We start from the raw sequence: 13,521 nt of genomic DNA on the forward strand, positions 1-13,521 counted from the left end.
TCTTGGGCTGGGGGTGGCCCAAACATCAGGTGGAGCAGTGGGGTTGGAGAGGAATCTCCTGAGCCCCATTCACCCGTGATCCTGGCATGACTGGCTGATTGATCCTGGCTCCTCTGGAGCTGTTGTAGGTCTGGAGCCAGCCTGGTGAAGGGATGCAGGGAAGGCTCTTCTAGCTCTCTGGGCGTGGAAGGCACTGATAAAGGAACACTGAGGGCGAGGCAGGGTGTACTGCACCTCTACACACCTGCCATACTCAACCCTGCACATAGCTGTGTACCTCTCTCATGGTCCCTGGCCTTCCACACATGCCTGGCTGCCAATGCCTGTCTCATTTTTGTATTTTAAAGAATGACGTGTCATTCTGTCCCAGACATGACGGGTAGGTCCTTGGCTTCTACAGATCTCCACTGGAGTGGAAGAATGTCCATAGGTGGATAAAAAGAACACCTCCTGTCATTCCTCCTCCCAAATGAGACTCCGCAGAGAGCAGCCTAGAAGGAGGCCCCAGGTAATGGAGGGTTGGAGGACTAGAGCAGGTAGAATATGAGAAGGGGCAAATATTTCAGAATATAGGGAATCTGGAGAAAATGTCCAGGCAAGATTAAAGCTGAGGCTCCTTTCTTTATTCTAAGAGACAGAGTCACAACAGAGGTCAGCATCCAGCGCCGTGTGCCACTCCCTGGTGTCACGTAAAGTGTATGCATGTGAATGTGTGTAAACACATGGGTATTTTTGTGTCTTTGGGGCCAAAGTCGCCTGTCTTTCCAGAGACTGAGGCAATGTGTGCCAACATGCAGCGTCTGAATCCTGTTTTTGTGCTCCTAAAAGCAGAGGGCTTGTGAGGTTAGTACTTTGTTCCTTCCCTGCAACACTGAGAGCTGTGGAAGTGGGGTAAATGAGACTCCTGCCTCTGCCCAGGGGATCGAATCTCCTGTGTGGACAATATTCAAAGAGCCCTTGCTATAGCGTGTCAGCACTGAGAAGGGACTTGGACCAAAAGGTGCTGCTTGCTCATTTGGGGTCAGGGTAATGTGGAGCCTGAAGAGGAAGAAAATGAGTGCTGCCTGAGCACCTGTCACCTGCCAGGCACCATGGTGGCCACATGATTACCTCTACTTCTCCCAACACTCCCATGGGCGTCGGGGAGCCCATCTTACAGATGGGAAGATGGGCTCCAGCAACAGAGCTGGGAGGCTCTCGTTGTACTGCACTGTATCCTGGCAGGATTCTGCCTCCTGGGAGAGTTTTACGAGAGCCGACAGGAACCAGAGGCCCCTGATTGGAGGCAGGGACTAGAGATGTGGGCAGAATAGATCAGAGGTCATGCCACTGAGCTGGGCCTAGGAGAGGTGGAACTGTGGGAGCAGAGGGTTCACAGGCAGTGGCTGGGTTGGGGGTTGACTGCAAGGCCTGGAGACAGGGTGTGGTGACAATAGCCTACCCCATGGTGCTCTCAGGCCTGGACTGGCAGCCCCCATGGCAGGCCAGGGAAGTGTGTGCTCTCACCTGCCCTCCAATCAGGGTGGTGGCACCTGGAAGACAAGAAGCTCTGGCAGATGCTGTCACCCTTGCTCAGTTCCCAGTGGCTGGGATGAAACCCCTCAGCCTGCTGCTGCTTCCTGGGAGTAGCCATGTGAAGGTGGGGGCGGGGAGGGAATGGCGGGCTGTGCTGAGGGGAAGGGTGGGAGGAGCCCTCTAGCTCTATGTCCTTGGTGCCCAGAACTCTCTGGAGGTCTCAGAACTAAGTTACATCTTGTTTTTTCTAGGCCCCCTTCTGTAGGACTGGCTTGGCATTACCTGTGCTATAGCCACCTATAGAGCCAGCCCTTGGCCACCAGGAGCTCCCAGGAGAGCTGCTTCCCATGGATGCTACCTACAGGATCCAGAGCATCCTGGGTCCCTCAGGATGTCAGAGTTGAGGGCCCAGGTTGCCAATCTGCTGAACTCATGCTTACTACTGTTCTGAGGGGTTGGTGACATACCCAGAGTCACTTAGCTGGGGAGTGGCAGAGTCATGATGGAATGTAGCTCTCGTGATTCAGGTCAGCACTCCTGTCCCTACAACTGATGGCCCTCCTATGCTTCCAATCATGTCCTGATAAAGCCCTTTCTTAGAGGCCTCCTGCAGTCTCTGAACCAGCCCTGCTCAGCTCTTTCTTGAGGGGAGTCGGTGGATGGGGACCAGGTGGTAGTCAAGTGTCAGCAGCTCCTCGGCCCTACTGGGTCTCGGCTCCTCCCCTCAGCATTCTAACTCCATTCCTGATCCTTTGCATGGTCCAGGACAAAGAACCTATTGTCACCAACCCCTCCCTGGCAGTACTTGGCTCCTTGATCACAACTCATTCTGGAGGGTCCCCTTGGCTCTCCTGACAACGGGGCTGGGGTTTGCATGGCTCTTCCTATTTTAAAGTTGAAAGGACAGGGTCAAAAAGGTTGTGTGACTTGCCCAGGGCCACATGGCTAGTAAGAGGCAGAGTTGGCACTTAGGCTTAGAGACTGAGGGGGACCATGGCTGGCCCAATGTAGACAGTCTCAAGGTTTCTTAAGCTTGTGTGTGTGGTGGGGATGGAGGGGTAAAGAAGTGTGGAACAGTTCAAGTGTGAAGAAGGAAAACATATTTCCTAATAGAAGCGAATCAATTCCATTGCACAAGTTGGGGACGTGTGTGTGTGTGTGTGTGTGTGTGTGTGTTTTCCCAGCACAGAGACTGAACCTGGAGGATCCTTGCTCTCACACAGCCTGATCCTTTAGGCTTATGGGCATTTCACACACCGTTTCCAGCCATCCGGGAACCCGTGGCCATCTCGCTAGCCTAGCCTCGATCTGGCCTCTCTGGGCTCGGGGAGTAATGCAATGGCATTTCCTTTATTGAAAAAAATAGTGCATGTGAGCAGCTCATGGGACGCCTGCGGAATGACACAGCTCCCTGTCGTCTGTAGGTGGCAGGACTTTTGCAGGGATGTATTCTGGCCACAGAAGTGCCAGGACTCTTTTTCTTGGGTGGGTGGGAGTACTGGACCTATGGGGGCTTTTCCACAGAGTTACATCTTCAGCCCTTTATTTTTTATTTTGAGACAGGGTCTTGCTAAGTTGCCCAGGCTGGCCTCAAACTTCTGATCCTACTCCCTCAGCCTCTAGAGCTGCTGGGATTACAGATGTGTGCTACCATGCCTGCTTGGACTCATTCTTTTTTTTTTTTTTTTAGTTGTTTATGGACACAATATCTTCATTTTTATTTATTTATTTTTATGTGGTGATGAGGATGGAACCCAGGGCCTCACACATGGAGAGACAAGTTCTCTACCACTGAGCTACAGTCCCAGCCCACTTAGACACATTCTTAGCAGAGAGGCTGGGTCTCAAGCAGGACTGTTGGCAGGAAGAGGCCTCCCTTTCTAGGGTGTCTTCACTGGGCCAGGGTGCAGGCCAGGCTGTCTGGGCTTGGTTGGCCCTGCTGGGTCTTGGACTAGAAAGGCCAAGGCCTCCTTGTTCCTTCTCACATTCCCCGAGGAGTAGGAGGTCCAGCCCCTTCCCCTCATGTTAGAGCTTAACCCTGAGAGAGCCCTCTGATCCCTGTGGGATCCCTACCTGAGTCCCCGCTGCCTCCCCCGTGGGCTCTTGAGGGTGCAGGTGAGGCACCTTGCCAACACCTCTGCCCGTTTCGTATGTTTCTGCAGCAACTCAGCCTGCACTCTGAGCTCGGACAGGCCTGGGGGCCTTCCAGTGGGATCAGGCTTCCTCCCCATGTCTTTGGGGGCAGTGGGTAGCTGGAGGGGCCCAACCTGTTACCTCCGGAAGCTCCTCTCGCCTGGTGGCCGGGAGCTGGGGCGGGATCCAGGGAGCAGCCCATCCGTCTCCTGGCTGTCCTTCTCTTCCTCTTGAAGAGACTCATCCCCCAGGAAGTCTCCGTCATCCCAGGAGCCCACCTTGCCATCTGTCGCCTGATATCGAACCTCCACACACAGGCTGGTCTGGCGGGAGAGAGGTGTGTGAGCAGCTGGGATGGCAACCATCGGGCGCCCGGGGAACTCTGCTGCTTTGTGGTGTTCATGAAATGCCTTCACCCCGACTTACTGGAGGAAGGTGAGGGGAAGTATCCCCCTGACCATTTTGCAGATGAGAAAAAGGAGGCTCAGGAAGATTGACACTGCAGACTCGGCCAGCTCTAAGGGAACTGGCCCCCAATTCCACTGCATTGACTCTGCTCCTCTCTGGTGCCCAAGATCAGGGGCCCACCCTGAACAGGTGAGCCTGGCAGTGGGCTCTGAGTCCATGGTGTACTTAATCGAAAGTGTCATTCAGTGTCCCCAAAGATGAGGTCACTTCCTCATCCCAGAACTGTGGCTGCCTGTAGGCTTGAGAGGGGGTCTGCCTGGCAATGTGACAGAATGAGCTAAGCTTGCCCTCCAGGTGAGGACCCAGGCCCTGGACACCCTACAAAGGCATGGAATCAGCATGTCTTTTTACTCTTCTGACACTCACCATCCTACCTAGAGAGGAAGGGATCTTGGGGTCATCCTGGGCTTTTTCCTCTGGAGAAAATAGAGCACCAAACTTGGGCCCAGACTTAACAGTTGAGAATCCTGAGGGGGTTCTTGCTCTGTGTCCTTTGGCCACTTACCTGGGCACTAGCTCCAACTGCCCCCCACTGCATAGGGAAGACTCCTGCCAGTTCCCTCCTCAACCTACATGGGTGAACAGAGGCCTCCCGGACATGGTTGCCCTTCCACACAGTTCTGGAAGTGACCTGCTCATGCATCCTGACAGGCAGCCTTCCCTCAGCACTTGGATCCCCTAATGGCCAAGCCTGCATTTCCCAAGGGAAGGGAAAGGTGCACATATTTTCTGATCCCTCCTGGTGCTAGGTGTCTTGCTAAGAGGCTTCCATGTGAACTCATTTGATCCTAACACTTCAACCTACCCTGCCTAACAAATCAGGAGGTAAGCAACATGCTTATGGCCAGTTCAGAAATGCTGGAGCTGGGATTTGAGTTCAGGCTCCTGACTGTAAGCACCATGTCCTTTTCCCTGAGCCCATGGGACCTCTCTGGTGTGATTGAGGATGTTGCAGTGGGAAATGGTACCTGGATTTGGAAGCCCTGGGTCTCAGAGCTGCCTCTGATGTAGATCAGCTCTCTAACTTTGGAATCCATCCCTGTCCAGAACTTCGGCTTTCCCACCCATAAAATGGCAGAAAAGGTGAATGATGTATGGGCTAGAGAATCTGCAAGTCCTCTCAGCTGAAGGTGGCATTCTAGAAATACAGGCGTGGCTGTGCTCCCGCCCACTTCCTGGTTCTTTCCCATCTCCCCTCCCACACTATACTCTCTTCACGCAGGCTGCCATTTTCTCCAAGCTTTTCATTCCCATTGGTGTCCACAGCTTGTTCTGCATTCCCTCTCCCCTTGCTGCGGTGGCTGAGACTCCACCCTCAAACTTCAAAAAGCCCACCCTGGCCTGAGGGAGAGTAGGCCTGGCTAAGAATGGCCTGGCTCAGAAGCCCCAGATGTTCTCCTTGTTCTCAAGAGATGCCAAGCCACAGTGGGAATTTCTGCCCCACTCTGAGCACTCCTCAGAAAGGGCTCCTTCCCTTCTGGGTCCTGAGGCTGCCTTCTGAGGTTCTTTCTAATAGTTACTACATAGAGGCATACTTCATGCAGACCCTTGGAGGTGATGGGGGGACCATGGTACAGCCCCTATTGCACACATGAGGTCAGGAAATGACAGTTAACAGTATTATTTTATTTATTTATTGAGCCCTTACTATGTGCTCTCCCATTCTAAACACTTCTTGTGTCTTCTCATTTAATCCTCAGAACAATCCTGAGAGGTAGATACTATACTTCTGTTCACTTTGCAGATGACACATTCCCTGCCTAAGTTACAGTTAGCAGGTGGCCTAACCAAGATTCATACCTGGGGCTGGGCTCCTCACCACCATGCCAACTGCCCATGGGCGTCCAGGGAAGAGCTGGAGGGGACAGGTGAGAACAGAGCCTGGGGGCTGGGTGGCCAGGGCTTTACCCCTCCTTTCTTAGGACATGTGTTAAGTGCTGGATGGTGTCACTAGGGCACGTGTGCTCAGGCTGAAGGGCTGGAGTATGACAAGTGGAGTGAAAAATGAGGCCCCTGCCCTCCCAGAATGACTGGCCTATGAGAGGAGCCAAGTCAGATGCACAGAGTGGAGGCTCCGGGCCCAGCAGGGCTCAGTCTGGCTTTGGATGATGAGAGAAACCTCCTTAGTGATTCCCAAGTGGAATCCAAGTGGAAGGACTCAAAGGAGAAGAAGGAATGGCACCTTCCATCTCCTACTGTCATTGTAGGAAGGTCTGGGGTGTCCAAGCCACAGATTCAGCACCAGTCACCAGACTGAGTGTCTCTACCAGTGTCCTCAGTCTCTTCTGCCCACCGTGCCTTGCCATGCAGGCTCTCTCTAGACCACCCTGTGTATCGGGGAGAGGGAGTGAAGCAGATCCCCTCTCCCTATGATGGGAAAGTCCAGGGACTCTGGTCACACCCACCTTGATGATAGCATTGTTGTCATCAATCAGAGTCTCGGTCACCTCCACGTGGTTCTCCTCCACCACCTTCTGCAGCACCATGCGGAAAGTCCCGATCAGCCTGTGAATGGCAAGGAGGCATGGTGGCTTCACACAAGAAGCCACAGTGAGGAGCAAGGCTGGCATCCCAAGGGCCATGAAAAGCTGGGAAAGAGACAGGACTCCTTGGCTGGTGCTAGAGATAATGGCCCAGGAGTCAGGGCCCACCTGGTCAGGGCAGCATGTCCAGAAGGGTACGTGACCCCTACAGGTGTGTGTGGTTGTATGTGTGAGGCCTGTTTTCTCAGGAGAGTCTGGGGAGCAGAACCCTGGGATAAATAAAGTTCATGGCCTGGGGCCAGGGCACGTGGGAGTAGGTTTCAGCTGAGACCCTCCAGAGCAGCTTCCAGGGGTCCTATGGAGGTATCTGGGAAGGACTGAGGCTGCTGGATGCACAAAGCTCCTCCTTTCTACCTCTTAAACCATGGGCAAGGCTGCATATGGCCAACACCACGTCGTCTTTTATCCTCTTCCGCAATCCCCAAGCTCCTTGAGGGCTAGGACCTGTGCCACTGCAGAATCCCATGTTCTAACTGCACAGCAGGGGACAGGCATGCAGCATTGGGGTTAGAAGCACAGTCTGGTGGTCAGAGAACCTGGGGTTTGAGACCCAGCTCTCACATCAGCGAGGCATCTGTCCCTAGAACTCACCTACACTCTCTGAGTCTGTTTGCTCCTAAGCTGAGCTAACGACCCCTACCTCACCAAGTGGACGAGATGCTCTAGTCCTTGTTTGTGCAGTGCCTCTAGGCTGTGAACCACGGTGAGTGGTATTTTCTCTTTTCCACATATTTTTTAATTGCTACATTACAGTCCTAAAAAACAGTGGGATTTGTTGGTACATATTTGTACATGCACACAATATAACAATACAATTTGGCCAATATAATTCCCCAGCAATTCCCCTTTCCCTCCTCTCCTCCCTCACCCTGATCCCTTTCCTCTACTCTACTGATCATGAGGTCCTCACGCCCACACTGGTGGTGGTTTCTACGTCCTGCCTGTATTTGATATTTCCTGCATGCTCAGAGACCTCAATATCTGTTGGCTGAATTAGTGAGCAACAGTGGGTGTCCCTGCTCTGTCCCCTGTTGCTCTGGGGCAGAGCAGGGTCCTCAGAGAGGTGAACTCACATGGTGCTTCCATCTGGGTCTGTTAGAACACATACCCTATTTCTGTAGAAGGAACAAAGACCCTGGGGACATGTACCATGTGTGAGAGCTGGAAGGCTCCTGGGGGTCAACTGTGCTGCCCTTGGTTTAGAGAGGAAGAGGGTGGGGCTGAGAAAGGAGACAGGAACATAATTAATGTCACATCTGGCCAGGGCAGCATGTCTATGAGGGTACATGGGCCCTAAAGATGTGAGGTGAGGTGTGAGGTGAGCTATCAGATGAACCATGAGACGTGTTTGATGTCTATACCATCCTGAGGGCTATGGAGGATGAACACTGATTTAAAAAAGAGCGGGTGGAGAATCCATCTGTGTGAAGAAGGAGTGCTGGGAGCAGCCATGTTATAGGAAATGTTTCCCTCCAGAGCTCAGAGCCCATCTGCCAACTGACCCCATCTCCCTAAAGGTGAAATTGTCCGTCACCCCTCCAGTCTAAAACCTAACTGGGATTCTAGCCTCTTCTTAGACTAGCCCCAGGGAAGGCCCAGTCCCATCCTGGTGTCTCCTCAGCTGGAGAAACGCCGTGTGTGTATTTCTGAGGAGTATCCAGGTGACACTGATGCTGCCGCTTGCAGTGCACACTTGAGAACCTGCCTCCTCTCACACTTTGCTGACTGGCTCTTTAGGACACTGTCACTCCACCAGGACCTGCTGCAAGTTAGAACTCAGGCACATCTGTCCCCATCTTTATAGGCCCAGTAACAGCCAATAAAGTTCTCCAGGTTCAGCAGAGGTACTGCAGTGTGACAAGACACCCCCAGGGGGCAGGAAGGAGCTGTTCACCTGCAAGTGCTCAGAGAAGCCTCTGGTGCCTTTGGGGTTTCCCTTGCCTGAGTCTCAGACCTTAGACTTGGGAGGGTCCTGAGAGGACAGCTTGTCCAGCGCTGATGTCTGAAGCAACCTCCCTGACCAGGCTTTGGAGCCTCTGTTAGACACACCAGTGATGGGCAACCAGGACCCCACTACTCCAGGAGGCTCCCACTGCTAGGTCACTCTCCACTGCATTCACCGCACCCCAGGAGGACTGAATTTAATCTCCTGGAGAATCTCAACTCTGCCTACCCCCTGAAGACTAAATGGCCAGTGTAGACCGTGGAACGAGCCAGAGTCCGGAGTCAGACAGATATGAGTTCAGCCAGCGGAGTCTAAGGGAGATTCCACCACCTGGCAGTTGTATGCTTTCTGGTTTGTGCTCCAGTCTGTCTGCAGGCCATGCCACCTGCTTCCCTGGAGGGTGTACAGACACTCCTTTGAGGTGGGGCAGGGTGGAGGGCCCAGGCAAGGCTGTTCCTTCGCAGGCTGGACTCTGGCAGCAGATCCAGGCTGCCACTGACCCTCCCACCTCTGCCCAGCCTCATGAGCCTGAATAGCCTGGCTGCAGCCTGGAAGCTGGGATTGTGACACTCCAAACTTGCATCCTCAAAGGGATCAACTTGCCACACCTCCAGGGAGTGACTTGGTTTTTTTTTTTTTTTTTTAAACTCCTAAGAGCCCTTCCCAAATAAAAATAATATTATTTGAAATGGACAATTGATTGTATCTAAGTCTTACATAAAATATTAAGAAAAGCAGTTTTACAAAACCTTGCTCCTTTTATAAGTTTGTGAGCAAAAAACAGGGTGCTTGCCGTGGAAACAGCTTCAAAACAATGAGAATGCCACCATCAGCCCTCCTCGCAGGCATTCCCTGGGGAAGGAGCCAGGAAAGATGGGGCAGGAAAGCCCTTGGCTCCTGCCCTTGTGGCAACCCCAGAGCCACCCTGCCCACCCAGCTGCCTTTTGTGCAGCCTGGCCTTAAATACAGTAGATCTCTCTCCTCTGGGTGGGTCAGCACAGGACAGCAGCACCCAAGGAGATGGACGAAGGGTGGGCTTATCTACCCCTTGGATAGCAGGGTTGATTCCCTGCAAATGGAGGTAAGAGGCCATGTGGTCTGTGAGAAGGAGCACTGGCCTAGGGCTCAGGAGGTTGGGGTTGAAGACCCAGCTCTGCCCTGAACTTGCCGTGTGACCATGGGCAAGGGCCTTCCCTGGGAATGTTCCCCCTAGGCTTTTTTTGGTGAAGGATCTGGGAGTTAACCCCACACCCTCTGCAACTTCCCTTATGTGGGCCATTTAGCTACACCACCCATCACCAGGAAGGCATCCCTGCTGGAAGAACCCGTGGATGGGACTGGCTTGCAGGGCAGGGCCAGGGGTCTCAGGTAATTAGCCAGTAGGGAAGGAGGCCCCGGTGTAGATGGGTCTATAGACTGACCACAATAGAGTGGCAACTGGGCACCAGAATCCTATCAATAATTCATTGTGTCCCCCTGGGAGCCGGTGTCAAATGCCTCAGGCCTCCAACTGCGCTCCTGGCTTCTGAATTATTCAGGGACCCTGGCATCCTCAGCAGCCAGGAGCCTGGCAATTGGGCCAGGCCATTGCCCCCCAAGATCCTGGACAGGCAGAGCAGGATGCCCAAGAACTCTGAATCCAGCATCTCGTCCTCCTGGGAAGCTCAAGTTTCCTGGAAGGAGGCCCTTGTTCCAGGCAGTGCCAAGCAGACATGGAAGACTCTTTGCTCTGGACTAGGATGCTTCCCTCTTTCCCACCTTGTCTCCATCTCCCAGAAACCCCTAGACCACCAGGTGGGGGGCAGGTGGGCCTTTTCTTTGGCTCTGGGAGATAAAGCCCCGACTCCAGGATGGGAAGTCCTGAGCCCCACCTGACTCCAAGCACCCCTCCACGCAAGCTGGCCCAGGTCAGGACAGGCCTGTGTCTCCACAAGGTGGTTTTTCCTTACCCCCATCCCATCTCTCAGCCCACAGTGTCCTGGACATTCTCTGGGTTTCTGAGAAATTGAAGACCCTCTCTCATCAGGCCTGGATGCCCCTTGAGGGTTTCCCTGTCTTCTCTTGGATGGGGACAGGAAGGATAGGAAGCAGAGCCCCTTCGGGCTTCCCTCTCTCGGCACTAAGGACACCTGTGTGCAGCCTTAACTCCCAGCATATCCCTGTGTGGCACGGGGAGGCTTGCTCTGCTGAGCTCTAAGGCTCATGGATGATCTGACATCTGAGGACTGGTCCCTGTTGGGGTTCCTCGGTACCCTTCCTGGCACTCAGCTTCTGATTCTGCCTCCTCCCCACATCCTCGTGGTCTGCATTGGACCCTTCTCTTGTTCCTGTGACTCCTGTCTTCATAGGTCACTTGGGTATCTCACCCCAGGGAAGAAGGCCATGCTTCATCTTGGGGGTCCCTGGAGAGGTAGGTGTCTCTTACCAACCTCTCTTGTAGCTACCAGAGGCAGCTGCCTGAATGCTGTGACCCCCTTCAAGGCAAAGAGGAGGCCTCTAGGCCCTAAGTATCTTCCCTGTAGCCCTGCCAGAAGCCCAGAAGTGCCTGTGCCCCACACTCAGAGGTCTCCAGGGCTCCTAATAAATCCCACAGAATCAAATACTCCTTGCAGCCCATGAAGTCCAGCCCTTCCTGACTCAGACATCCCCACGTGGTCTATTCTGGGCTCACTCTCTCCCCATGCTGGGGGCTCCCAGGGCGGTGCATTGGTTGGAGCGCCCAGACTCTCTGCCTTCTGCTTCCTCCAGCAAGGCAGCCTGGTCCTCGTTTTGCTTAAGCACATGTTTTCTTTTCCTCTTCCCATGGCAACAAACCTCACACGAAGGGCCTGTGCCTTGATCCTTCGTTTCAGCCCCTCTAATGACTGGCTTGGTGTCTGTCTGATACAGGGTGTTCTTTCAGTAGATGTTTGGTGATGACTGGCTGGGTGGATGGATGGATAGGTGGGTGGATGGATGGATGGATGGATGGATGAGTAGATGGACAGGTGAACAGATGAATATGTCCTCTATGACCTTCTCCTTTAGGCTTGCATTCTCTTGTCATAAAGCAAGGTTTAAAGTCCCTTCTCCCAGGCAACCCCAGGTGTTGCCTATTGAAGTTTTTTGCAACCAATATAAGAAGAGTGGACCCCTCGTCCTCCCTGGCTCAGATTGAACTACTTCTACTGATATGACCTAGGATTCGGTTAGATGTTTTTGGTTTGTACTTTCCTCCCACTGTTGAGTCACACTGAGATGGCTCAGTGTGACTGAGTGAATATCTCCACACCTTTTTGGGCACACTGCAGTTAAGACATGACCTCCTCCAGCTTACATAGGAGCAACTAATTTTTGAAGCCAAGATTAATTAAGCTTTGAATGCAAACTTTATATTTCTTACATTTAACCACAATTCTAAATTGTTCAAGTTCTTCTGAATTCTGTATGTCACATGGAAAAAAGGGGACACCCTTATGGGACACCTCATAGTGACAATGCTCATGTGGAGGGTGTACTTCCTTTCCAGAATGAAAGCTCCTTGAGGCCACTGCCCGGTTTTGTGCTGACACACAGAGGTGCTCAGTAAACATTTGTTGAATGAAGGAACGGCTCTCTCTCATTCGTTTCACAGCTGCCTTTTGTGGTAAATGACACATGAAGACACTGAACTCAGAGGGGTTATGGAAGCTGCCCAGGGTCACACAGTAGATGACTGACCTGGGATCTGAGATCAAGCTTGTCTTCTAAACCATCAGCCAAACTGCTTCCCAGCTTCTGTGAGACAAGTTCATTCCCAAGGCCCCAGATGGCCAGTAGGACAGTATCAGCCATTCTGTCTCTAGCTTCTCTCATGGGTTTCTGTCCCCCCAACATAGGGTAGAGAAGAAGCTTAAAGAAAAGGACAGGAAGCCTGGGCAGGGCTGGGGACAGAAGGGTGGACAGGAAGTGAGGTGCTCTTGGCTGACAATGGTTACTCTGAAATGGGGTCCTCTGAGGACATCACGAAGGAGCAGAATGGCAGGCAGAGACCAGTCCAAGACCTCTTTGGTCTTTGAAGATCTGCCCAGGGGGGGCCAGGGGTGCAGGTCACAATTTGAGCCCAAAGAGAGGGTCATCCGAGGAGCAGGGCAGGCCTCCAACCCCACCCCACACTTACTTGTTGCTGAAGACTTTGCTGTAGTTGAAAATCTGAATCTCGAGCATCTCGGTTCTGTCAATGTTGCTGGCCACTGGCCACCGGAACGTCTGGGGAGAGAGGGAGAGCTGTGGCCTTGGGTAGAAATAGTGGGTAGGATGTGGAGGGCGGGAGGGGCTGCCAATAGCCAGCCTGCCCCTCACAAGGGTCCAGGGCTCTCTAGGGACAAATACTCAGTGGACTCTAATCCCCACAGTCACATCACGGGGGTGGCTGACCACTCCTCTTCCACAGATGGTGCTCAGAAGGTCACGTGGGCAGTGGAAGATCCTAGACCTTACCAGGACTTGTGACTTGGTCTCCAGGGTAACAGCAATGATTGTGGGTGTGACTTGGCGTTGGTGCGTGCTGACTGGAGTCATGGGCCTCCGGATCTCTCCCAGTGGTCTACTCTGACCAGCATAGACCCTGCCCTGGCAGATCAAAGCACCCCTCAAGTGGCACTGTTAACACTGGGGACAAGCTTTAGCTATTGAGTGTTAGGAGGGTCAGACCCACAGCCTGTCCCCAATGTGCTGTTTCTAGAGTCAACCTTGTCCTTTGGAGTCCTCCCTAAATCAGTAATAACGATAAATAGAGACTTGGCTGGGATTTTTCTCACTACCCTAGAAGAGGCAGCAAGAGCCCAACACAGAGGCTAAAAACCATGATCGGCAGGGCTTCCTCAAAGGACCTGCTACCCCAGCCTCACCCAGTCCTCCTCCTGCATGGGACAGCAAAGAAGACTGGGAAGGGAAAAG

General features: G+C 53.1%; 1 protein-coding gene across 6 annotated transcripts in view; it reads right to left on the minus strand.

Annotated features, from left to right (window-relative positions):
- Otof (otoferlin) overlaps window positions 1-13,521 on the minus strand; it is a 197,738-nt gene that overhangs the window by 43,020 nt on the left and 141,197 nt on the right. For all 6 annotated transcript variants that reach the window (XM_058578424.1, XM_058578425.1, XM_058578423.1 and 3 more), the window contains 3 exons: window positions 12,743-12,831; window positions 6,522-6,621; window positions 3,790-3,971 (listed from right to left, as the gene is read on the minus strand). In XM_058578424.1, coding sequence (XP_058434407.1) covers window positions 3,790-3,971; window positions 6,522-6,621; window positions 12,743-12,789 — 329 coding nt within the window. In that variant the 5' untranslated portion in view covers window positions 12,790-12,831. The remainder of the gene's footprint in view (window positions 1-3,789; window positions 3,972-6,521; window positions 6,622-12,742; window positions 12,832-13,521) is intronic.

This window comes from Marmota monax, unplaced genomic scaffold, assembly GCF_021218885.2.
Source record: "Marmota monax isolate L192 unplaced genomic scaffold, Marmota_monax_Labrador192_F-V1.1 WCK01_AAM20220418_F8-fsc00010, whole genome shotgun sequence".
Classification (NCBI taxonomy): domain Eukaryota; kingdom Metazoa; phylum Chordata; class Mammalia; order Rodentia; family Sciuridae; genus Marmota; species Marmota monax.